General features: G+C 56.2%; 1 protein-coding gene across 1 annotated transcript; it reads right to left on the reverse strand.

Moving 5' to 3' along the window:
- Window positions 1–6036: 6036 nt before the first annotated feature.
- Window positions 6037–19157, reverse strand: DENND2D (DENN domain containing 2D). Its single transcript, XM_074163340.1, has 12 exons — window positions 19047–19157; window positions 15219–15403; window positions 14581–14693; window positions 14412–14481; window positions 13200–13277; window positions 12964–13104; window positions 10693–10841; window positions 10359–10536; window positions 9816–9857; window positions 9032–9122; window positions 8356–8595; window positions 6037–6903 (listed from the first exon to the last, which is right to left on the reverse strand). Exons 1-12 carry the CDS (start codon window positions 19099–19101, stop codon window positions 6842–6844), a joined length of 1404 nt encoding a protein of 467 aa, XP_074019441.1. The 5' UTR covers window positions 19102–19157; the 3' UTR covers window positions 6037–6841.
- Between the last annotated feature and the right edge of the window lie 6062 nt (window positions 19158–25219).

Raw genomic sequence — 25219 nt, forward strand, 5'->3', positions numbered from 1 at the left:
AAAAAGACAACTTATTTCTCAGTTTTCTTCAGTGGAAAGACTATAAAAAGAAAATTTTACTGTTTACTTTTTTATGTATGGAACTTAAGCAAGGTTTTCTTTCTGCTCTTAATAAATGAGAATTCTGAGAGCAACAGTTGCCTTCAGGTGTGTGTGTTGCTCGCTCCTGCTTAGGCTTCTGAAGTACACGCTGCCTGCTACTTGGAAAGCAGTTTTCTAATGCTTTTATGTGTATAATAGTGTCGTTCCAGGATCTCCGAGAGCTTTCTCCGCTCTACACAGTGCAGTGAGTTTGGGGTGTGGCGATGGTGGTGTTTTAATACCATTTGAAATGTGGTGATCTGCACCGGGGAGGCTAAATTAGACTTAATGGAGGGTTTAATCGCAGGGTAGTGAAGTGCTGCAGTGTTTGCCACTGGCCCTGGCACTGAGGGGACTTCAGGCCCTGAACGAAGTGCCCGGTTTTGCTGAAGGGAGCGTCCGCGGAGCAGGATCTGCCCTGGCCCCTGGGGAGCTGCTTGGGAAGGGTAGGAACCCGGTGGCTGAAATCCTCATCCTCTGACTGTGAAGCATCTCACTAAGGATGTTGGGGAAAATGCCTCTAGTGAGCCACAGCAGTACCCGAAGAAGCTGCGTGTGTCTCCTCTTTGAAGGAAATAAACACAGCTCACTTTAAAAAGAAAATTAAAGAGACCCCAACAACAATAAATCAAAGCCCCCGCCTTGGCCACGGGAAGTGGTGAGATGTATTTCCTGTGATACCCAGCGATTAGAAAACATGTGCAGGAAGTGGAGAGAAAATGTTCTTTCAAGTTCTTTCAAGTGACTGGAGAGGTTTTTAAACCCCTTCTGGGGTTCAGACCTCCCGGGGACAGGGAGGTCGGTCTTCCCAAGCTGTGTCCTTGCAGAGACATGGGGCTGCCTGGGCCAGGGGGGGACACTAGAGGCGTGTGGCTCCAGTTCAGCTGTTGAAAAGTTTGTCTCTGAGGATGTTTGAGGTGTCGCAGGAAGTGGAACCGAGATGTCCACTTCTCCAGCTGAGCGTTCAAGCGCGTGGACGTGCTTGGTCTTGTGTTTCCTCTGGTTGGAAGAACTTCAGTTCCTTGCCGTGGGGTGATACCGTTCCAACAAACGAATTGGAGGTCACCCGTCAGGACTGGGGCTCTGAGGGGAGGAGGAATGTCTCCAGGACGAGGAGAAAATTTATGTAGGCTTTGCCCTTGAACTCCCAGGCATCTGCATGCATGTGAGCAGCTATTTTATGGTGAGAGCAGCTGAGGGACCTGGCCCTGTGGGGTTGTGTTGGGGGTTCCCAAAGGGTCCCTGCCAGGCTGATGGCGGAGGGGGAGTTTGGCTCCTGCATCCTCACCACGTACTTGGAAATGTTCTGGTCCAAGTGCCTTGGTACTGGGAACATCTCCAGCGTGTAAGGTCTCCTCAGTATCACAGTTTCAGATACAACTGGGATTTAGAGAGCTAGTTTATTTAGTTTTAGCTGCATTCAGCTGGGTGAAGGGTTGATCCGGGTAAGTCCAGCCTCTGCTGCTGCCCTTCAAGTGGTGAGCGGGACGAAGTCTGCAGGGCAAAAGACTGGAAGGACTTTAAAGTGCCGAGGCTCCACCTCGCCTCTCGCAAACCGTGTGTTTCTCTTCATCGACATGAAGTGGATGCGAAACGGAGTCTCTTGGAAAGTCCCTCCCTGGAGTGCAGGTGGTTTTTTTTGGAGATGCAAACGAGGAGAATCATCCTCTGGGTCTCCAGGGGTTTAAGATTAAGCTGCTCCCAAGAATTTCTCACTGATGCTTGAGAGTGGTGAAGAACCGAAGTCTTTAAAGGGTTGCTCAGGACCAAGCTTTTGTTTACTAAAACACATCTAAGCTAAGGCCAGTTGATGGTCAGGAAGTGGCAGTAGGGCACCTTCTCCTGGGCTTTTCACTGCCTGGAAGTTCGAATGCCTTCTGTGTTCAGCCAGCCGGAAAACATTCCCATGTCTGTCCTGGTGAAGTTTCAGCGTTAGCAGGGAATAGTTACCGCAGGTAATCCAAAGCATATAAAGTGTTGCTCTGGATATAGGTCTTGTATAAATGCCTGTAATAAATAATGGAATAAATGAACTTTCCCCCCAGCGCTTGCACATTACAGTGCTGTCTCGTCATGGTCACAGGTTGTGCCTGTAGAGCTAAGGCTCCTGGAGGAGCTGAGAAGTGGAACAGGATTTCTACTGGCTCAGTTTGATCTTGTGACGTGCTTTTTCACTTTCTGTTGTGCTCACAAGACATTTAGGAGGAAGAGCTTTTGCGAGGGTGGCCTGTTGAGCTTCCTGGAACACCTGTGTCTGAGTGTACTCCTTCAAAACAAATACAACCTGTTCTCTCTTAAGCAAGTTTTCCCGTATTTCCTCTTGGTGTTGAAGTGTTGCCGCTTCTAAGAAACTGGTGAAGGATTTCCCTTGCTCTGGCAAGGCGATTACCACAGGAAAAAGACAGGTCAAGATGCCTCAGGGCTCCTTTCTCTTCCATCCGAGTGTCAGGTTTGGTTCACGTTGGTATTTTTCTGTCCTTTCCTTCCTGCCCTGCGTGCACCAGGGACATCCAGTGCCACCGTGTCCCATCTTTGAGCGTGGAATGGAGTCGCAGAGAAGTTTAATCCTTTCCAGAGAGCAGGAGGCGAAGACTGCAGTGAGATCTTTTCTTTTATTTTTTTCTTTTCTTTTCTTTTTTTTTTCTCCAGAGGTCATAGCCAGGTGGGAAGTGATCTGAGGCAGGAGCTGTGTCCATTATAGTTCTGGAGCAATCTAAAGGCATTTAGCCATAACGGCTGCGTTGACTTGGGTAGGTTAAATATGCCCGGGACTGCTTGCTGGCACCCAGAGCAGCTGGCAGAGGGTGACACATGCCATAACTTGAAATTTATCTTCCACGCAGGGCAGCTGCGTGGCAGGAATTGAACCGCAGATGAGGAGCGATTCCCGAGCTGAGTCCCAGACCGTGCCCGGGAGCTGTTTGTCCCAGGGAGAGTTGGCCAATGCTCTGCTGGGAACTATGTTAACAATTTAGCAGAATAAACGAGCACTTTTCCAGTTGAGGGAAAACATTTCTTGGCACTCTTTTTATTGACTGTTGCAGACGTAGATGGAGTGTTAAACAAATCCGGAGCGGGAAGGAGGATTTAAAAATACGCCGTGAGTTTTGCTGATGCACTGCAATGTGACCTGAGCCCAGCTGGATGGGTCCGTGCTCTGGGTGAACCCCGGCATCTCCAGCAGCACACATGGTGCTCCCACCTACAGGCAGGTGGTTGGAGAGAGGCAGGCTGAGCCCAACGAAATAATTAGGCTATTTTCCTCAGCATCTGCCCTTTCAGCAGGGTGTCTTTCTTCACCAATCTTGATCGATGAAGATCACGGAATCACAGAATGGTATGGGGTTGGAAGGGACCTCTGGAGATCATCCAGTCCAACCCCAGAGCAGGTCCCACAGGAATGTGTCCAGGTGGAGTTTGAATGTCTCCAGAGACGGAGACTCCACCACCTCCCTGGGCAGCCTCTTCCAGGGCTCTGCCACTCTCACGGGAAAGAAGTTCCTCCTCATGTTGAGATGGAACTTCTTATGTTCAAGTTTGTGACTGTTATCTCTTGTCCTGTCACTGGGCACCACTGAAAAAAGACTGGCCCCATCCTCCTGACACCCACCCTTTAAGTATTTATAGGCATTGATCAGATCCCCCCTCAGCCTTCTCTTCTCCAGACTGAAAAGACCCAAGCTCTGTCCGCTCTCCAGGCGTTGAAGGGAGGGCATTAAAGCTCTGGCCAGATTGCACCAGTCAGTGAGTAAGCAAACCTGATAATATCAAGCTACTTTTCAATGTTCAGGCCAACCCAGCTCAAGAAACCCTTAAAACTTGCTGATCAGTGAACGACATCAGTCACGCAAGGCTTAGGGAACAAGGACAGAGCTGTCACGAAGAGTAAGGACACACTGAAAGGGAAAAGGTGTGAGAGGGGTGTGTGTCTGGGGGGGAGATTTGGGGCAGATTATGCCCCTGGGCTTGTTTTCTTCCTTTTCAGCATCTTGAGCTTCACCTGTAGCTCTGACCCTGCAGCTGGAGGGTGGGGAGAGCAGTTAGTGCCAGAAAAGCGCCTGGTTGCTCCTGTTCCTCTGTCCCCTTTTGTCCTCCTGTAGCCAACTGAGAATCTGAGCTGGGACCTGCTGTGCCTCCCAAAGGATGCTTCTCCGGGCTGGTCACTGGGGGTGGATCTAGGTCTCTTTTTCCATAACAATACTAGAAGGAAAAGTGCTTTAAGTAACTTAAGATCCTATTTCAACCTGTTCCTTGTTCCTGGGTCACACAAGGTAGCACCAACCCTCCCAACTCGCTGTAGTTAACCCTTGCTGACATCTGTAGCACTGGCTACATTCAAACAACTTTATTTTATTTTTTTAATTTGAAGATCAGTTTTTGTGTATCTCCCTTTTCTTTTCAGCAGCTAAGGAACAAGCTCCTATTGCATCTTTTTCTGGCAGGAATTAAGCAACCACACAATCCAGTCGCGTATGTGATTTCTAATTCTCCTTTTCTGAAGAGTTACTGCCACAGCGAGGGCCGCTTCCCATTTTTCTCAACTTCTTTATGCTTCACAACCAAAGAGGTCGGCATCTTCTCAAAGTGTGGTAATGCCACTGGGCACCACTGAAAAAAACTTGAACATAAGAAGTTCCATCTCAACATGAGGAGGAACTTCTTTCCCGTGAGGGTGGCAGAGCCCTGGAAGAGGCTGCCCAGAGAGGTGGTGGAGTCTCCTTCTCTGGAGACATTCAAACTCCACCTGGACACATTCCTGTGGGACCTGCTCTGGGGTTGGACTGGATGATCTCCAGAGGTCCCTTCCAACCCCATACCATTCTGTGATTCCGTGATCTTCATCAATCAAGATTGGTGAAGAAAGACACCCTGCTGAAAGGGCAGATGCTGAGGAAAATAGCCTAATGATTTCGTTGGGCTCAGCCTGCCTCTCTCCAAACACCTGCCTGTAGGTGGGAGCACCATGTGTGCTGCTGGAGATGCCGGGGTTCACCCAGAGCACGGACCCATCCAGCTGGGCAAAGTGGTAATGAACAACGAGGAGGAGGAGGAGGACACAAGTGGCCTTTTCAAAAGGGGCAATTCTTGATAAGTGGAGGTGCCCTTGATTTTCCACACACACACACACAATTTTCTGCTGGCAGGTGAACTTTTTTTAAATGAAAAGGACACAGAAAAAGACCACTAACCTTTAATTTCCTGTGGTTAACCTGTCAACTCTATCCCTACCCATAAGGGGCACCTTGCAGAGCCAGAGCAGGTATCTGCGGTGCCAAAAATGCCCTTTTTTTCCCTCGTTCCCACCCTCCAAACACACAGGGGGGCTTAACAAAAAATCAACAGTTTTCTTTCAGCAGGGCGAGAGAATTTCACTGCTGTTCAGTCCCTACCCTCTGTCCAACTCCGTTTCTGTCGCTTGTATTCGTGCGTGACTGCACAAATAGTTACTTCGAAAATAAATGCCCTTTACATCGCTCTTGTTTTTGTTAGATGTTCAACGGCTCTGAAAGCGGGAGCTGTCTGGCACTCGGCCTGCTTGTTGGTTGTTGTTTTCTTAGTGTTTGCGTAAAATCGCTCGCCGTGGCATCCAGTGCCTCTGCAAACCCTGTATGGAACTGTATTTTTGATAACGTCTGCCCGTGTCGCAAGTGTCGAGTGGGCGCTGGGGGACACGGCAGCCTGGCTTTAACATCCCAGGGAGGAGGATGAAGCTCTGCCTTCGGCCCCAGCCCTCACTGGGAGAAGTATCTGGCCCTGGTTCGCCTGGGAAGGAACCAGGCAGCTCCGCAGCCAGCGCCAGCTCTCCCTGCTGCCGTATTTATTCCCTGGGTGAGTGCATTAGGAAAGGGGGAAAACCATCATTTAGCTCTAAATCCGCTGCAGGCATCGCGTTTCGGAGACGGCGCTTCAATGAACTGCAAGGTTTTTAAAGAAGTTGGCATCAAAACCAGAAATGAGGAGGATGTCGACATGTTTTACTACTACTGGATTTAACAAATACTTCCTTCCCCCCCCCAAAGCTGTTGATCACCCGTTTCCCTCTACTACAAAACACAGCCCTGTGGCCTTCACAGTTTGCTTACAGCACAAATAAATAACCTGTTGGAAAAGAGTATTTTTGTTTCTTTAAAGAGCTGAACCGGGCTCTAAATAGTACCAACGAAGCAGACAGCTGCTGTAGAGGAAACCGCTAAAATCCACCGCAACCGTTCCTGCCGGTGTTTAACAATGAGCATATCTTGATAGAAAATAAAGAGAAACAGTTGTTAATAATAGAAACCTCAGAAAACTTATTCGATAGGATGTCACTTATTTGCTAAACCTAGCTTTGTTTTAATTAGAAATAACACTATTTCCTACTCGTCCCTTTTTTTTTTTTTCCCCCCCCTCTAACTCTACACCCTTTTCTTGTCCTGTGCCGGCTCCTCGCCCTCCCTCCCTCACTCCTGTTGGGGACAACGACCTGGGACCCACAGTTTGTCCCTCCTGCGAGATCGGCAAAGAAACCGCAGCCGGCTTGGGGTGAAACTCCGTGTAGAGGAGTTTTCCAGTGCAACGACGCCCTGAGGAACAAAGAAAGGGCAGAAACTGGTGTTGGGTGCTGCCCAGGCATCTCGTGAGGGGTAGGAACCGTCGGGCAGATCCAGCAGAGTCCAGGGAGCTCTGCCCTCGGATGGGGAATAGGGGTCTGCACAGCGCGGTGCCGCCGGCGGGGTCCTGCTGGGGTCCCAGCCCCGCTGCCCCCTTCCCAGACTGGGCTTCAGGATTCCCTTCGGTGCTTCTTCTGTTCGTGGTACTCTGTTATTTTCCGCTGGAAATAGGCTGTGGGTGAGAAAAGGTCGTCAGTGAAATGCAAGGGATGGGGCTGGGGAGGATACGGGGCTGCCAGACCCGTCTGGGTTATGGACCTCGGCACCCAGGTGAGATGGGGGCTGGTGCAATCCCACCCACCCAAAAATGGGCTTTACTGTGCTGGGTTAGCCCAAGTTTTTAACCCACTCCTGTTATTTTTGTGTTTCCTCTCCAGCCAGCAAGAAAGCAAGCAAGCTGTAGACCGTGAGAATGTAAATAGCCAAAAAGGTGGCATAGACTGGGAATATAATGAGAAGAGAGCTGGGATTGTGCCATCTCTCTCTCCCAGCCCCAGGCAGACCCAGGTCTACGTCTGCCCTATAAAGTCTGCCCCAAAAAGGTAGAGGAAGTAGCAACCGAGGTGGTGCCGGGCTCCGAGTGCCCCCGGTGGGCTGGAGAAGGACCCACCGCGCGCATGTCTGTGGCCACCAGAGATGTTTTGGGTGGCTTCCTCAACCTCTGCCACCCCTGTCTGTCCTCATCCCGGGCTGGGAGGAGGCTCAGCTCTGCCCAGTGCCCTGTAAATCCCCTGGAAGGGGAAAGGACCAGCCCTGTCGCCAGGGATCCGCGCCGGAGCCGGTGGCAGCGATGAGTCAGGGCTCGCAGGCAGCGCAGCCCGGAGCCAGCTCCCAGCTGCTGCCGGCATCCAAGCCAAATATTTGTGCTACTACTGGCATGTTTGCCTAAACGCTGAGCTCTCCGTAAGCCTGCCCCGTCCCCAATCAAGCGACAAGATCTAAAAATGAGCCCGAGGATTTTTTTTTGATTGTTTGACAGGGACAGAGAAATGCAGCTGTTGGGAGCTGCCCTGAGCATCCTCAGCCTTGAGCTGCATCCCTCTGCGGGCACAGGGCATCTCTTTCCCTTAACCAAATCACACGAAATCCCAGAATGGTGGGCGTCGGAAGGGACCTCTGGAGATCACCCAGTCCAACGCCCTGGCAAAGCAGGGTCACCCAGAGCAGGTCCCACAGGAACGTGTCCTGGTGGGTTTGAATGTCTCCAGAGAAGGAGACTCCACCACCTCTCTGGGCAGCCTGTCCCAGGGCTCTGACACCCTCAAAGGAAAATTTTTCCTCATGTTGAGATGGAATTTCCCGTGTCCCAGTTTGTGCCCATTGCCCCTTGTCCTGTCCCCGGGCACCACTGGGAAGAGTCTGGCCCCATCCTCTTGTCCCCTGCCCTTTAGCTATTGCTCAGCATCGATGAGATCCCCTCTCAGGCTGCTCTTCTCCAGCTGAACAGCCCCAGGTCCCTCAGCCTTTCCTCAGCACAGAGATGCTCCAGCCCCTGAGCATCTTCGTAGCCTCCGCTGGACTCTCTCCAGCAGCTCCCTCTCCTCTGGAACTGGGGAGCCCAAATAGACCAGAACTTTGCAGAGCTCACCCATCCGGAAAGGGAAGGAGAAATGGGGCCATTTACCTTCCTGTGGGATCCTGCTCTTTTCTGCTTCTTCAATAAATAGGGAAAACATGTTCGTCTTCACAAACTTCTTCACGAACTTGCGGTTGGTCTTGGAGGTGATGGCTTTGCAGAAGGCTCGCTCCTGGAAGGTCCCCGAGCCGTTTTTGCTCCATTTGATGTGTGAGGAGTAGTGGCCAACCATTCGGACAAAGAACTGTACGAAGGCTTCGGAGACGAGCGCGTTCACCTGCTCGGATGCTGGAAGAGGACATGGAGACGAGAGGTGGGGTTGGGACCTCTGAACGTAGAAAGGACAGACCTATTTTAACCCGGCCAGTTCGTGGTCTCTGTTTGCATCCTGAGAAATTTTTTACTTAAAACCTCCCTCTGCCAGTAAACAAAGATCAGACTGATTTTGCTGAGGGAGCACTATCTGTGTTTCTTTTCCCATCTTTGCAGGCCAAATATTGGCAAAACCTAATTTTTTTCAGCAGAATTAATTGTTCCTGCTCTCACGTTTTGCAGGACAAGAGAAAGGCCAAGCGATTTCTCTCCCGTGGCTGCATTTTATTGCAAATTGGGGCAGAAACATCCCAGGCCATGTCTCTTTAAGCAAACCATTTCACCGAGGACTCTGGCCATCTGCGGAAGGCAGCTTGTGTCCGTTTCACCGTATATAAAGAGTCATCCTTACTGTGTACATTGTTGTTGTTGTTGTGCCTGTTCAGAGATGTCAGCATCTCATTCTGCAGCTTGATGGGCAAGATCTCCTCCTCATCGCCCACCTGGAAAGCAACAGGGCTGTGAGGCACCCGGCTGAAGTGGGAAACCCAGCTCAGCTGGCCATGGGAAGTAGTTAGTGCAGCCCATCAGTGGGGCTTTAATTAGCTGGGATTTAATTATCCTTGAGGGGTGCTGCAGTGATGGTGGGAGGGGGATGCCCAATGCACAGCCCCTGCTCCTCCAGCTCACAAGGCACATGCAGCAGCTGGAGACATCCCTTCATAGAATCAGAGAATGGTTTGGGTTGGAAGGGACCTTAAAGCCCACCCAGTGCCACCCCCTGCCCTGGGCAGGGACACCTCCCACCACACCAGGTTGCTCCAAGCCCCCTCCAACCTGGCCTTGAACCCCTCCAGGGATGGGGCAGCCACAGCTTCTCTGGGCAACCTGGGCCAGGCTCTCACCACCCTCACAGCAAAGAAGTTCTTCCCCACATCTCAGCTCAATCTCCCCTCTTTCAGTGTCAAACCCTTCCCCCTCCTCCTATGGCTCCCCTCCCTGATCCAGAGTCCCTCCCCAGCTTTCCTGGAGCCCCTTCAGGTACTGGAGACATTCCTCCCTGAACGGGTGACACCGAGATGTCTGTGACCCCGAAACGTGAAAGCTGCCAAGCAGCTGCCACCGAGGGGAAAGGGACCCTTCCTGGAGCTGCCCAGGCAATGTGAGCCCCCCCAGCCCTGCACGGGGGGACCTACCGCCCGGAGGATCTTCCCTTCACAGAGGTCAACCATCAGAGCCTGAAAGAGATCAGAGAGTGAGCAGGTTTAGTCCTACCAAGGCACCCGGGCTTCCTCCCACCCGTCCTGGGATCAGACCGCTGTGTCTGCAGCCCAGGAGGGTGGCAGGAGAGGGATCGGTCCCTCTGTGCTGGAGGGACTGGGACAGGAGGACCAGAGCATCCCCCCCGGGGACTGTGTTTGCCCCAGGCTCAGTGGCTGTCCCCACACAGCTTTTGTCTGCTTCTGTGAGGTTGGGATGATGCCGACAGCCAGCCTGGCCGACAGCAGCCCCTGGGGGCTCCGGGCTGTGGGTCCTGGGGTGGCCGGCACCACCCAGGGGGATGTGGAGGTGTTGCCCCAGGTGTCCCCAGGAGGAAAAATGCAAAAAGCCCCAATTTCCAGCCTCCCTGAGTGGGAAAAGGGCACAACCAGAGCCCTCAGCCCTGGAGTGACCCAAACCCAGGTCACGGACTAACCCATGGCTCCATCCAGATGTTTTCCCCCTCCCGGATGAAATACCTCCTCCATCGGCTGGTCCAGGACCCGCTCCAGGTGCCTCATCTGGATGCCGACCATGAAGGGCGTGGGGCAGCAGACGGTGTCGAGCAGGCACTCGGGGACCACGGGGATGTAGGTGTGAGCCCAGGTGAAGGGGTAGAGCAGAGCAGCCACCGCGTGGATGCACTGCGACAGGACACTGCGGGATAAGGAGCCATCGTGGTGGCATGGCATTGAGGATTTCACCACTTGGAGGCAACATCCCACCCCGAGCTCAGCTGTGCTCCTTCAAGGGTTGGGTTTTTTTTGTTTTTTTTTTTTGTTTTATTTTAAAAATAAGCAGATGGGGACTCACCTCAGCTCCTCCGCCAGGAAAATGAGCCGCCGCTCCAAGACGGCGGAGGCGAAGATGTGGAGGATGAGGTGGGGGCTGAGCCGCTGGAGCAGAGCCTGAAACTCCACGTGCTCCAGGTGGGCGTCCACGGGCCGCGTCAACTCGATGAGCTGCGGAGGGAGAGCCACCAAACCCCAACTCAGGAGGTGGAAGGCTCCCCCTGCACCGCCCTGACCCCCGCTCCCCCCCCGCCCCGAGAAGGTGATTTGGGAGCAATTAATGGCCCAGAGTTTGCAGCATCTGCATCACGTCCCTCTGCAAGGGACAAACCTCGTCTTGTCCTGTGGGCTGTGAGCACTGAGGATGCAGGGGAAGCCAGAGATAATGCGCGCTGCAGGGTTTATTTATGGGGGGGCATTGGATTTTTAACCAAAATGCCTCTTTTTTCTAGCACTCACAAAGGGGACATGCCCTCGTCTCAGTGGCTGACAGCTCCTCTGCGAGCAGCAGCAGAGAATGTTACCCAAGAAAGGGCGGAGGGGTGAAGGCATGACTTTTGCTATAAAAACCACAAAAACTTCCTCAAAAGCCTCTCCGGGAGAGCCAGCTCCTCTCGCCCTAGCAGGGGTGGCCCAAAAGTGAATTATCTAACGGATATTTGCAGGTGGCCTGTCCGTTCTGCTGGCTTTGCCCCAGATGAGTCTCCCAAACCTGGTCGACACCTCTGCCCTGCTGTGGGAAGCCCCGAGACAGCAACCGCTGAAGGGTTAACAGGACCGTGGGGCTCCTGACACACTCCTGGCCCCTCTCCCCAGCTTTACAGGGGGAAAATCCCCCCTCCTCCAAGTCCCAAACCCCTTTCCAGCAAAGCAGCATCTTCCCAGCCACAGCACAGGGCTTGGCTGGGCTCCTCAGCCCCTTTCCAGCACAAATCCTGCCCCATCCCCAGCCCCCAGCTCACGCAATACCCAGGATTGATTTTTCACCCCTTTCCTCGTTTTCTCACTCGTCTCCTCGACTTGCTCCAGCCCCTGCCTGGAGCCCCAAAGCGCAGCTCTTTCGAAGAACATCCTCAGAACGTCCTTGCCCCGTCACCCCCAGCCGCGCTCCCTGCAGCCTGGCCGCTGGCCAGAGCGTTGAGCAACCTGCAAAGCCCTTGCACAAGCCTTCCTGGATGAAGAAATCTCTTGCAATTTGATCGCCAGCTGCCAAATTGCACTAGAGAGGAGGGATCTTGCTCTCAGACCCACCCTGGCAGGACAAATTTTGGGCATGTACAGCACTGAGGTTATTTTGCCCGGTGCCAGGGTCCTCCTCCCCCCCACCCCGTTTTCCCCCCCAGCTTTGCCACAAGAGAAAGAAAAAGCAGAAGAAAAAGGCGCTGCCCGTGCGAGCCTGGGCCGTGCGTGGGCGAGATGAGCCCCGCGGGCACCGTGCCCGGATCAGATCTGTGTTTCACAGGTAAAGGCTGGGTTTGCCCCACGCCTGCGCCGTGCCGGCTGCCGGCTCGTGATGCTGAACCCGGGAAACCACAGCCCCCGACACCCTGCCACAGCCCCGGCACCACCGTGCACCCCGACAGCCCCGTGTGCCGCAGCCGGAGGTGCCAACGGCGGCGCGGGAGTGGGGTGTGTAAAGGCTCTGCAAGCACTGACGCGTTAAGAACCAGCATCCGGGGAGGTTTTTGTGCTGGCAGCTCCGGCTCGAGGCTGATGGAGCCACAAAGACGCTGCTTGGATGCAAAGATTCATAGATTCATAGATTGGTCCAGGCAGGAAGGGACCTCCAAAGGTCATCTAGTCCGACCTCCCCGCAGTCAGCAGGGACACCCCCAACTAGACCAGGTTGCCCAGGGCCTCGTCGAGCTTCACCTTGAATATCTCAAGGGAAGGGGCCTCAACCACCTCCCTGGGCAACCTGTTCCAGTGTTCCACCACCCTCAGAGTAAAGAACTTTTTCCTAATATTCAATCTAAATCTCCCCTTCTCCAACTTAAAACCATTGCCCCTTGTCCTGTCACTGCAGGCCTTTGTAAACAGACCCTCCCCAGCCTTCCTGTAGCATCACCTGTGGATGAGCTCCATCCTCATCCTTAGGGCTTGCTGCTCCCCTCCTGGACCAGGAAGGAGGTGGTACCCAATTCCCCAGGGCATGAGGTCCCCAGCAGCCCGACCCACTGCTCCAGCGAGCAACCATGGATGCTGCAAGGTGTGGAGGATGCCCCCAGAGGTAGCCCAGGCTCCCCATGAGCAGTCCTGAGGGTGCCACTGAGTCCCCGACACCGCCACCAACCTCTGTGCCTGACTCGGGGATGAAGCTTTTAATGGTGACAGTTTTCCCTGGAGCTGGGAAGGGTGATTCCCGAAGGCCCTGCATGAAGGGGTAAATCACCGCCATGGAGATCTGGCGCCTCTTCTCCACCTCATCCAGGATCTGGGGGAGAAGAAAAGTGAGCTATGAAACCCCGGCAGGCAACAGAGTGGCTGCCTGGGTCACCAATGTGCCAGACAGGGCCACCACATCCCTACCTTGGAGAAGAGCCCGAAGCAGCCCAGGCAGCTGATGATGCAGAAGACCTCAGGGAGGCGGACACCACGGCCAGATGGCTGGAAGAGGATGGGAGAAGGGTTTGAGCATCTCCCAGCCCCACTGCACCAGCTCCGTGCTTTCCCTAGAGATCCCCCTTGGCCCCACTCGCCCGCTCCATGATGCCCAGTCACCCACTGGGGGATTTTCAGAGCAGGGGCTGAGGCCAAGGGTGCAGTTGATGCTGTAAAAGCCTCTGGAGGAGGCAATCCAAGATGCCAAAGCTGTTCATCATTTTGGTGCAAAGCCCTCTGGCATATTCCCAAACTTCCCTCCACCCCAGAATCACGTCCTTCAAGACCTCCTGCCCCACCATCCTCGGGGCTAATTCTGCCTCCTACTGGAACAGGAACCAGCGGGATGAGTGCCCGGGCTGGTTTTCCCTTTCCAAGTAGATTATCCTGGCTCTGTTTGCTCCCTGCACTTTCAGCCCTCCAGACATCGAGTTCAAACAGCCAAAGCCCAGCCGTGGACACAGAAGTGGGCAGGCTCCCCAGGGAATGACAGGGAGGTGGGATCCAGCAAGTCACTGAGCCGTGGTGTGTGGCCCTGTGGCTTTATGTCCCTATTGAATGAGGCTGTGTGTAAATCAGCAGCCAAGGAACCCTCCACCACACCCTGCAGCCCCCAAGCTGGCCAAATCCATGAGCTGAGAAAGGCAATCACTGCTCAGAATTAATTTTTGGGGATGGGGCTGAGGGCATCCTGCTTCTTGGCACCTGGATGGGCACACGCACATCCCCATCCTGGTCTCGAGTGGGATTTGCAGCCATCCTGACCACTGCGGCCAAGGGCAAGGAGCCAGGGAAGCTGCGGGAGATCGGTGGGGAGGCAGCGACCACCAGCACGGGGAATGGCACCGCCCAACCATCGCATCTCCTGGTTGTATTTCAGGCCAGTCCTGGGCTACAGCAAACATTGCTTTCCTCCATCCAGCATCCAACTGACGCCCCAGCAGAAGAAAGCTCCAAAGAAATCTCTTTGGGCACCCCCTTGCTCCTTGTCATCATCTTTGCCAGGGCAAGTGGCTTTCTAAGGCATGACCCAAGAGCTGTACTTTGGGCATGGCAGAAGGCATGGTGTTCCACCAAGGGGATGGGGTGGCATGGCCACCACCGACCCAGCGATGGGTGTAGGGACAGTGGGACACTCACCAGCAGCCGCCTGCAGTAGCCGATCTTCCTGCTGCCGTCCACGTTGGTCAGGACGAAAGAAAAGGTTTCACTGCAAGGAGAGACAACACATGGAGATGGGACGGCTCTTCCAGCCCGCAGCCATCAGGGGTGGGAAACCATGGCTAAGACCCCACCATGGGGCAGGTACCTGGTGAACTCAGTGACGGGGGCCCAGTTGTTGCCGTCGGGGAAGCAGAAGAGGGGGATGGCTTTCAAGAGACGTTCCTCCTCCTCCTTCTGGCCCTTTAGCAAGTTCTCGCGCTGGAACAAAGTGATGCCAAGAGTGAGGATGACGGAGGGCACTCATGGCCCCAGGGGATGGGGTGGGATGGGACGTGTCCCCTGGCTCAGACCAAAGAAGAAAGTGCCTGCACAGCCCTGGAGAAGCATCTCCCAAAAATCCAATTTTTGACTCTCTTACCCCATGGATAGTGGGGCAAAGCGAAGGCACCCGGGGCCCTGCTGCGAACATGGGGTCTCCTCCTGTGCCATCTCCCCAAAGTGTGATTTCACTGCTGTGGTCTCCCCCGTGGAACAGGAGACAAGGGACCACCCTGGAACTTTCCTTCTGGGGTTTGTGGCCCAGGGCTCAGACAGCAGGGAGGGACAGACAGTCCCAGCAACCCCAGCCCACGGCAGGCAAAGCTCTGGAGCTTGGCTGTGTGACTCCAGGGCATGCGGTATTTTTCTGTTCTCTTCCCCCTGCTCTAGTGGCGGGGAAGGGGCAACATCTTTTTTGCTCTAAATTCAGAAAACTTATCTTCCTGGAAACGTGGGACTAAATACCTTTGGGAACTGGTAGGTTATCTTGGGTTCATAACATCCATCTGTCATCTTCTTCAGTGACACCACCACCAGGTACTCAAAGAAAAACTGTCCAGCAGAATAGAGGACGGAGCTCCGCTCTCCTGGTTTCCCTTGTGGCACCCGTGAGGGGTTGTTTTCCTTCTTTCCTTCCTCCTCTTTTCCTTCTGTAGCCAAAACCAAAAAAAACAACCCAAAAACCAACAGTGAATGAAAGGCCGGGAGGTGTCCTGATGGCAGGAGAGGGGATGCAGAGCTACATGTGAACCAGCCAAAGTGGCTGGAGAGAACCTGGACTTGGTGCACAGGGTGTTTTGATCCCCGCAGTGAACAGCTGGGGACACGCCGGTGCAGGACACGGAAAGAAAAATGGCTTTTATGAGGCTTTTGGAGAAAATCAAAGTGCTGTCAGACACTCCCAGCCCTCCTTCGTCCCATCCCAGGAAGGGTAGAAGGATGCCCAGAGTGAAGCTGGCAAGTGGGATGGGGAGAGCAGACGGTCTCTGCAGAAAGCATCTGCAGGAAGGTGTGGGAATGCGTTTATAGCAGCTAATTTTATTCCCTTAGAGGAAAAAAAATCAAACAAACAGCACAGATCTTGTTTGAGCACCTCCAAAGGCTCCAACAAGATGAATCCCAACCTCTCCCTGCCAGATGTCCTCAGTTCTGGGAACTGCTGCTTGCAAATGAGATACTGGAGGGTTTTCCCTAAACCACAGCTCCCAAAGCAAAGCAATTCCCTGAGATTACACCCCATTTCTTGTTCAGCCGGTTGGGTAGGACAGCCGGCGAGCGTCAGCCGTCACGACCCGAAAAACTAGAAATAAGAGTGAAAAGAGTCCAAGCCGATGTCTCCAAGGGCTCTGGCACGATCACGGTGGGGCAGTGAGATCCGAGGGCTGGGAAGGAAAGGAATTAAATGCCGGCAAGAGGCTGCAGCCAGGCCATGCCACATCTCTTCCCTCTCCCCGCAGCCGCTTGCGCCTCTAAATCCCCGGTTCCTGGCACTGAAACTGTCCTGGGCTTGGTCTTGGCTTTGATTATGGTGGGGAGCTGGAACAGAAATGCTTGAGCTGCTCCTAGGAATACCAGGCAGGAAAATAAAACGTGTAGCTGGATGAAATAACCGACTCTTGCAATTTTTCCCCGCATCCTGGAGTCTGTCCCTGGGCTCTGTGGGTTGTGCCGCAGCTTGGCAGGGCAAGGCATGGCCATGGATGGCTGCTCCCATCGTCCTGCTCCCCTGAGCATGACAACCTCCTCCAGAAGCAGTGCTGGTGGACATCCCACCCCGTGTGTTGCCCCAGCTCTGTAGCCACCTCCTTTAGTCTGGAAACACCTTTCAACCTTTCGCTCCAGGTCATGTGGAGCCGATGGGAGCAGAAAGCTCATCTGAGGAGGTGACACTCACGGTCCCATCATGGGATGCCCTTTCCCAGGAATGCCTTTCCCAGCTCAGGGCGGGGAGACGTGTGACGCTGCCCCCGCCTGCACCCCGAGGCCGCTCCACCTCCACATGCAAAGTCCTTCCTCTTGGCAAGGTGAAATTCACCCCGAAGATGTCCCTCCGCAGCAGGGGGAAGCCCAGGAGCATCCCAGGGATGAGACCCAGCTGCAGACACCTCTAGTTTGTCCTCAGCAGCGTCACCTGGGTGACAGCCCAGCAAAGTGCTCCGGAACAGGGAAAATAGGTCAACAAGATTCACTTTTCTTCTTCTGCTTCTCCTTGGGATGCTCCAGCAATGGCTTCAGCCGTCCCATCTCACCTACGGGGCCGGGGCAGGAGGTTGCTGTTGGGAGGACCATGGGGAACCAGGCAGTGGGGAGCCTTCTGGCATCTCCCACCCTCTCTGGATGCCAGCGTCAGTTGTTTTCCCATCACAGATTGCCAGGATAAGGTGAAAGTCCAGTTAAATCCTGCCTATCTGGTCCCATCCTGCATTTTGGAGAACACAAGCCATGCTCTCAAGTAAAGGCTGGGTTTGCATCACGTCCAGGGCATTCTCAAACAGCCCAGTAAAACCAGCCGTGCTGGGGAGACTGGCCGTGCCGGGCTGGGGGTCTGCCGCTCACAGACGGACCCTGCGCCTGCCCGAAGGTGACCCGGCGTGGTGAGACCTGCCGGCAGCGTGGTGTCACCCGGCAGCGCTCCCCTGCACCCGGGCTGGTCACAAAGCCCTTGCCGGCAGAGCCTAAATCCCTTCGGGACCACAATACTCCTTCCCTGGGCTGGAAGATGAGTTCTGGGGATGTTCAGGGCCATGAACCGTCGTGCAGCATTGGATGGGTGGCATCAGAAGTCCCAGCACTCCCCAAAACCGGCAGGATTCACAGTCCCTGATGTGTCCTGGGGACACAGGCCACTGTCACAAGAGCGTTGGCCAACGACTCTCCCGGAGCTCAAGCAGGGAAGACTTGGGGACCACTCCCAGCTCCCCCAGCAGTGGGAGCATCCCCTGCGAGGATGGGACGGAGAAGGTGGCCGGGGGGGGGCTCATCCAGCTCCTGGATGGAAAGCGGCTGCCGGTGCCGTGGATTTTCACCCCCTACCTCCGCCGGGCACGGCGAGGGCAAAGGCTGCCGCGCTGCGCCCCGGCTCATGCGGAAACGGCACCGGGGCCGCCGGCGTTAAAAGAAAACATCTTTTTTTCTGCACTTCTTCCTCGACCAGAGCAGGGTTTTCTTATCAGCCGAGGGCTGTGCTCAGACCCATGCCGTGATGTGGCACAACATGTTTCTTTCCTCCCGGAAAACTCCCGGGCTGCGGCGCACCGAAATCTCCCAGCCTGGCGTGAGGGTTTGTGGGGGAGCTCTGCTTCCCACGCCGTGCAGCCACCCACCTGCCCCAGCGGAGAGGAACTGCCTTTTGCTTCATCAAAGCTTTTCTGTTGAGCTCGGAAAAACATGTATCGCACCCGGAGCAAGAGCCAGCCGGCACAAAACAGACCCGAGGGGGGAACCTGCAGTGATCCCCCCCCCCCAAATCCACAGGTTGCCCCAACCTGCTCTGCTCTGGCTTGAAAGAGAGCAGGCAAGAACCCCCCGGATGATCCATCCCGTATCTCGGCAAAGCTCACAAATTCCAAAGGATCAGTTCCTGCGTCGTCCTCTAAAGGCTCTGGAACACTGATCTGCCTCGGGGGGCACCGTGCCCGCCATCGCGGGCTGGACCTGGCACGACCTGGGCACGTCCTGGCCCGTGCAAGAGCTTGTGTGGCCGCTTTGCCCGTGATGCCACGCTCTGGTGCGCCCTGCGACGCTACGCTCGGTGGGAAAATGGCTTTTGGGGATGTGGTAATAGGAAGCCTGGGGGGCTGCCCCCGGGATGGGGTAAACCCCCGGGGGATCGGGAAACCCTCCCGGGGGATGGGGGTTTGGGGACTCATTTAGGACCGGGTTGGCTCCCAAGGGATGGGGGGCAGCTCCCGGGATGGGGTAAGTCCCTGAGGATGGAGCAACCCCCGGGAGACGCAGTAAACCCCGGGGACAGCCGGCCCGAGCTCCGCAGGGTACGGGGAGGGCTGGGGGGGACCGAGCCGGTGCCGGTCCCCGTCCCGTCGGTCCCACCCGGCGTGGCCGCGCTGCGCTGCCCGGGAAAGTCCCCGCTCCGCCGGCAACCGTCGGGTCCCGCAGCCGCGGCCCCGGGGCTGGTACCGGCGGCGGTTCCGGTCACCGACACCGGTACCGGCACCGGCACCGACACAGGCATCGGTCCCTGCTCCGCTACCGATACCGGCACCGGTACTGGCACCGCCACCGGCACCCCCCGACGCGGGGCTGCGCTCCCCGGTGTCCCCTCCCGACCCTCACCTCTGCGGCCGGAGCGCCGCAGGCTCCGTCGGAAGAAGTTGCCGATGGAAGCCATGGTGGCCCCGGCGCGGAGCGGCCCCGGTGCGGCCCCGGTGCGGCGCGGCGCGGCCCGGCGGGGAGGGCTCGGCTTCCGCCCGCCGCGCTTTCGCTTTCCCGGGGGAGGAGGGACGGGACGGGGCGGAGAGGAGAGGAGGAGCGGGGGGGGGGGGGGAGGTGGACTGTACCTGGCACCGGCCGGGCACCGGGAGCCCGTCCCGGGAGCAGGGACATCTGAGCACGGGGGTCCCGGAGCGCCGGGCACGGGGAACCGGGGGAACCGGGGGAACCGGGAGAACCGGGGATGGGGGTCCCGGGAGCATCGGGAAACGGGGAGCCGGGAGCACCTGGCTGCAGAAGAGCCGGGAGCAGCGGGCACGGGGATAACCGGAGCGCCGGGCACCGAGAGTGTTCGGGCACGGCGGTCCTGGGGGCATCGGGAATGGGGGAGCAGCGAGCACCCCTGGTATCAGGAGGAGCTGGGCATGGGGGAGCCGGGAGAACCGGGCGTGGAGATGCCATGAGCACCGGCCACGGGGGAGCCGGGAGCAGCAGGCAGGGGGGTCCCGGGAGAGACCTGGACGCAGGTGTCGCAGGAGCACCGGGCTCGGTGGGGCTGAGCACCCCCGAACACGGGGCTGGGCTGGGATACCGGAGATGGGCACAGCCCGGGTAGGGTACGGGGCACGACTGGGCACAGGGTGGGAAACGTGGCAGGGACCCCGGGGACAAGGGGTGACTCCATCCTACACCACAGGGGAAAAAGCGCCCTGCCCCAAACCTCCAGCATCCCCCCAGAGCCCGGCTCTGGTCTCCCTGCCACCTGTAAGCCCTTTTATCCCCAGGAGCCCACTGGTGGCAGGGACAGTGCCCAGCCCAGCCACTGCAGAGCCGGGGGTGACACTGAACAGGGGGACAGAGGTTTTTGGGGTCTCCTCCTCTAAAACGCGATGGGGACTCAGCTGAGCCACCCTGATGGTGCCACCATGGTTTCGTTTCCATGGCCATCGGCTGCGAGGTTGTCCTGGCTCCGCTTGGGAACGCCGTCCGGGTTGTGCTCTCCTTTGGGCTGGCATTTCTCCATCAGGCGAGAGATTTATTCCCCCGCTCGGAGTGACTCAGAGGCGCCTCGGCCAACTCTCGGGCTCGAGGCCGGTTGCCATCTGTCTTCGTTACAGGAAGGGAGAGCAGTTCGTTAAAGCTGAGATACGGCGGCCGCCCCGCCACGGGCACGCAACCGGGACGGCTGCAGAGCTGCTCGGCTTTGCTGGGTGGTTTAACTGCTCCGGACCCACCAACGAGGGAAGACTCGTTAAAACCAGTGATATCTTTAAAAAAAAAAAACCCTTTCCCCATCCTTAGCCTGTCCACACCCCTAAATTTCCTCTGCCATTTTTAGGCAGTGCTTATGCAGTAATTAAACACACAAAAGGGGCTTTGGGCACAGCTATGGGTTGTGAGGACTTTGGGTGTGATGAGCTGTGCACAGTTCTCAGCCCTGATGCCGGAGCGTGGCTGTTTGCAGCTGCAGAGCAGATTTCCTACACCAACTATGCTCCTTTCTTATTTTGCAGCGCTTCCCATCCCCTTTCCTTCCCTGAGCGTGGGCTGGAGCTCGGGGCTGGGTTTGCAGCCAGGAGAAATAGCCTTTGCCAGCTCGCAGAGGTGGCGGATGCTTTCAAAACACGTCCCTGCCGGAGCGCGTGCCTCTGACCCGTCCGGGATGCTCCTCCTCGCTGGGGTTATCAGGGAATCGCTGGTCCAGGGGATGGTTTCAGGCTGATCTTGAGTGGGTGAAAGAGCACGTGGGCTTCCCGGAGGAGGCGGCAGCGTGTTTGTTTGCACACAGGGCTTGCTCCCAGGAGAAATTTCCTCTTGGCACGAAGGGAAAATAGAAAGTTATGGGTTTTCCCCCCTTGATTTTGGAGGAAAATCCCTGCTTTCCTGGAAACCGGAGCAACCTTGGGAAAACAGCTGCTGTCTTTAGCCAAAAGAAATCCCCAAATTCTTTGGTTGGTTGGTTTTTCTTTCCTTTCCCCTTCCCCCCCCCCCATATACACAAATCTTTTCTGCTTTCTCCCTTTAAGGTAAGTCTGTGACTGCGATCCTGCCTCGATGCTGCCTTGCTCAGGCGGCTTCTGTGTGGGGAAGAAAAGAGCCGTGTTCCCAGCCACAAAAACTCCCCGCTCCCGAGGAAACACTGTCCCTTTGTGCCCCTCGCACAATCCAGCAAACCTTGCGCTGCTGAAAGAGGTTTGAACTCTTGAATATTCCCACTGAAAGCTCCTTTCTGCGGGAAGCCAGCCGCCCACTGGGCCAACAAACGGGCACATTGTGGGACCCTCGGGGCTGCTGGCCGCTGCGGATGCCACACTTGCCGTCGCGCTGCTCTGTCGATGCTGCCAAAGTCGTTTCGCTTCTGAGGAGAGTTCCTGAACCCAGGGAGTTTTGTGTTTGTTGGGTTTTTTTGTATTTTGTTTGTTTTTGGTTTTTTTTTTTTTTTAATTTCTTTCCTCAGTGCTGATGAATACACGCTGGAATTTGGCTTTCTGCAGGCGTGGTGTGTTCAGACTGCAAATATCCTGCGCCGGGCGACACCGTTGTGAGCAGCCCATGGGGCCGCATCGCCCTGGGACCGGGATGTCCTCGCTGCTGGGACCCTGCTTGCACCGCAGCCTCCTCCTCCTCTCGAGGAAGGCTCAGCTTGCTGCCCCTTACCTCCTCCCGATGCATCATCACCCCTTCCCCATCCCCTCGCTGGGTGCTGTGTTTTGGGAGGGCATTAAGATGCTGGAGCGGCTCAAGAGTGCAGAGTGCAGGCGGTTTTTATTTTGCCCATCACGGCCAGGCTGGGGTTGGGGTTTGGAGATGGAGGCTCGGGTTTGCCTGCAGCATCCCTGGTGGGGAGGTCCCCGAGGGCAGTCCATGATGGTGGTGGGTGTCCCTCCCCCGGGTTTGGGGACCCCAAGACCTTCCTTACCAGCCTTTCCCTTGCCAGGGAGTTTCTCCCACTGGATGGCAGCATTAGAGCAAAGAAGTGTCTCTGGGAGACCTTGCGGGAGAGGGGACCTTCCTCCCGAGAGACTTTTCTCTCTGGCTATCTGGCTGTGGGGCAGCTTGTGCTTGGGCTGAGGACGTGTGTGTTCAGCTCACTTGTGTTTACACCATTCCTGACATTGATGCTTCGCTCGCTGCCCTGTTCAGTGCCTGATGTTCACTCCCAGCTCCCCAAAACCTGGTGCTATGTAACATCCCCTGCCTGCTCCTCTTCCCCCTGATGCTTGTGGGTGCGGGGGGACCCGCTGGGACAGGGGGGCTGAGAGCCAGCTGGGACACTCCAGCCCAGCACCGGGAGCAAAGCAACCCCAGACCAGGTGAGGAGAAGAGATGTCAGCCCTCAGGGGACACTAAAATCACAGCTTCTTCTCAACCTGCATCCCCTATGCCCCAAAGCCAGCCCTGCTCTAATTGCTGGGGTGCAGAGAGCCCAAGTCCAAGTCACAGACCCCAAAGGTTGCACATTTTTGCATGAAAAAAATCTTTAGGGACAATTTCTTGCATGATGGTTGCAGAGGGGGCTGTGAAACTCCTTGGGATTAGCAAACAAAGCTAATTTGGCCACTTTTCCTTCCACCTAATGGTTTTAATCCCAAGCATTCCAATCCACCTTTGGGATCTCTTGGAGGTGGTGTTGGGCAGCGGGTGGGCAGGGAGGGCTGGTGCTGGGCTGCAGCCCACTTCCAAATATCGTGCAGGGAAACTGCTCCTTTCCGAGGCCGTTTAATGGTCAGGAGGCGCAAAGACGTCTCAGTTTACAGGCTCCTGGCAGGGCTGGCATCACTGTTTACGGGCGGGCATCCATAGATGGAAAGGGTCAAGCCACAGAGCCCAACCTCAGGTGTAGCACGGGATCATCCCCGGTCCCTCCCATATGGAGCCAGTGACTCGTCCTGGGCTGAAATGCCAGCTCTGAGCCATTTGGCCTTGGGAGCATGTTTCAAGGGTTAATTACCTGCAGCATGTGAAGCCTGTGGCTGATTTCCCATCTGGATACATCTGGATTTGGCTCCCAGGTCCTTGCTTCCCCATTTTCTGCTCAGCTCAAAGTGCTTATCCCTCCTCTTCCCCCCACAGGCAGGGCCCCGGTGCAGAATTAGCCCTCAGCTGAGCTCGGGAAACTCATGGCATGTCTGGAGGCAGGTGGTGGCACCATGATCCAACCTCCTGGGTGGCTTTTGCAAAGTCCTGGGCATCCCTTCCCCAAAGCGTTGGGGTTCAGCGACCTGCTGGTACCAGGGGTGCTGGGGACATGGGGGACCAGGCTGGGGGTCACGGTGGCTCACCCCAGGGAGCGTGGGACAAGGCTGGTGAGGGCCAGGGCAGCCGATGGGGAGCTGGTTTGCTACTTGATAAAAATATGGAGGAAACTGAGGATTTTCCAAGTCAGGCTGAGCAGGCTGGGAAGGGGAGGGCAGGGAAATCACAGGGCCGGTCCTGCTCCTTGGCAGCATGGGGTGGGGGCACCCAGGTGAGCGTGGGGGTCCTGCAGCCCCACACCCGGTCCTGAGCCCAGACCTTGCCCCATCTCCTCCACAGAACAGGAAGAATTTGCAGCTCAGTGCAATCCCTGGGGGCTGGGGGCGGTGGGGGGCACTGGGGTGGCGAGACACTCCCCCCCCCCCCCCCCCGTTACACTGACCGGGCTGCACACCACGACCCCAAATTGAGCTTTAACCCAAGGAGCTCTGTAAGATTTGCTAATCTCGAAATATTGTTGGCATTCGGGAGGGTGATTTACTGCGTGTTTTGCCACAGCGAGTACTTTCCGAAAGGCCATGCTAAGTTTACACCGGAGCTGCCGGGATCAGATAACCCCTCGCTGGCGGCTCCCTCCATCCTCCCCCCCATCCCTCCCTCCCTCCCGGTGGCCGTGCCGGGGTGCAAAAGGACATCTTCCTGCGCCCCGCAAGGAAGAGGTGACCACGGTCATGAGCAGGGGAAAAAAGGGACAACCAAGGGCATTTTTGCTCATCCGGGCGGTGGGGTGGGATGTGGATCACGGACTAGTGTGCAGGAAGATGTGAACTTGTGGAGAGCCCAGACACTTTGCTTTGCAAGTCACACTGCCAAGGACAGAAAATAACCAGCCCTGGTGCCCAGCCTGGCCATGTCCACCTCCCCAGGGGCTTTGCAGGTTGTGAAATTAAATCAGCTTCTCACCTTCAGTGGCACCCAGGGCTGGGCGAGAGCCCTGCACGTCCCTCTGCATTCCTGCAGCCATTTACCACCCCATGGGATCCCCGAGGGCTTTACAGGTGCTGGGCAGGAATGACGCCTCTGGCCACCATCTCCTGGTGGGATCCCAGGGCATTTCCAGCCTGTGGAAAGGGTGGGCTCCCTCAAGGAGCAGTGGTGGGGTTGGTCCCTCCGTCTGTCTTGTTTGGGGGGAAGTCCTCCTCCTTCCTAAGGGCCAGCACTTGGGAGGCACGGGAACCCTCATCTCTCCCCCTTGTCCCCAGATCCTTTGGCATCTCTGCTACCCCCAGGAGATGGGAATATCTGTGTGGGATGGGTGGTAAAACCCATGGCAACCCACCTTGGCCATGGCAGGCTGGAGGTGGTGGCTTTCCCCTGCAAAAATACAAGTGTCCTTCCTGCATCGACATGTACATGGTCGAGGAGGAGGAGGATGGAGTGTCCTCCTCCATGGCTGTTCCCTTGCAGGTTATTGGGTCAAGAGATCAAAACCCATTTGCTCACCGAAGCCCATGTCCTGGCCCAGCTGATCTGGAGATGCTTTGGGGTGATGCTTCCTCCAGGGAAGGCACAGGGCTGTCACTCTGTGCCACGTGGGGACAGCAGAGATGGGGCAGGGCTGGGACAATAGGCTGGGTGCCCCAACCATGGCAGCAGGCACCCTGCGGCAGGTTGAGCCCCTGCATCCAAAGCAGGGCTGGGTCACACCTGGCTGTGGGGACACCAGGGACACTAAAGCCCAGGCGTAAAGGGAACAGTATCTTCCCAAAGCCTGGCGCAATAGAGGGTTTCAGTCCAACCCAGGGTGAGGACAGCCTGATTAAATGTCCCCATGATGCTCCCTGGTGGCAGCAGGGAAGGGTGCAGCTGGGCCATGGTTG

Source organism: Numenius arquata, chromosome 24 (assembly GCF_964106895.1).
Source record: "Numenius arquata chromosome 24, bNumArq3.hap1.1, whole genome shotgun sequence".
Lineage (NCBI taxonomy): Eukaryota > Metazoa > Chordata > Aves > Charadriiformes > Scolopacidae > Numenius > Numenius arquata.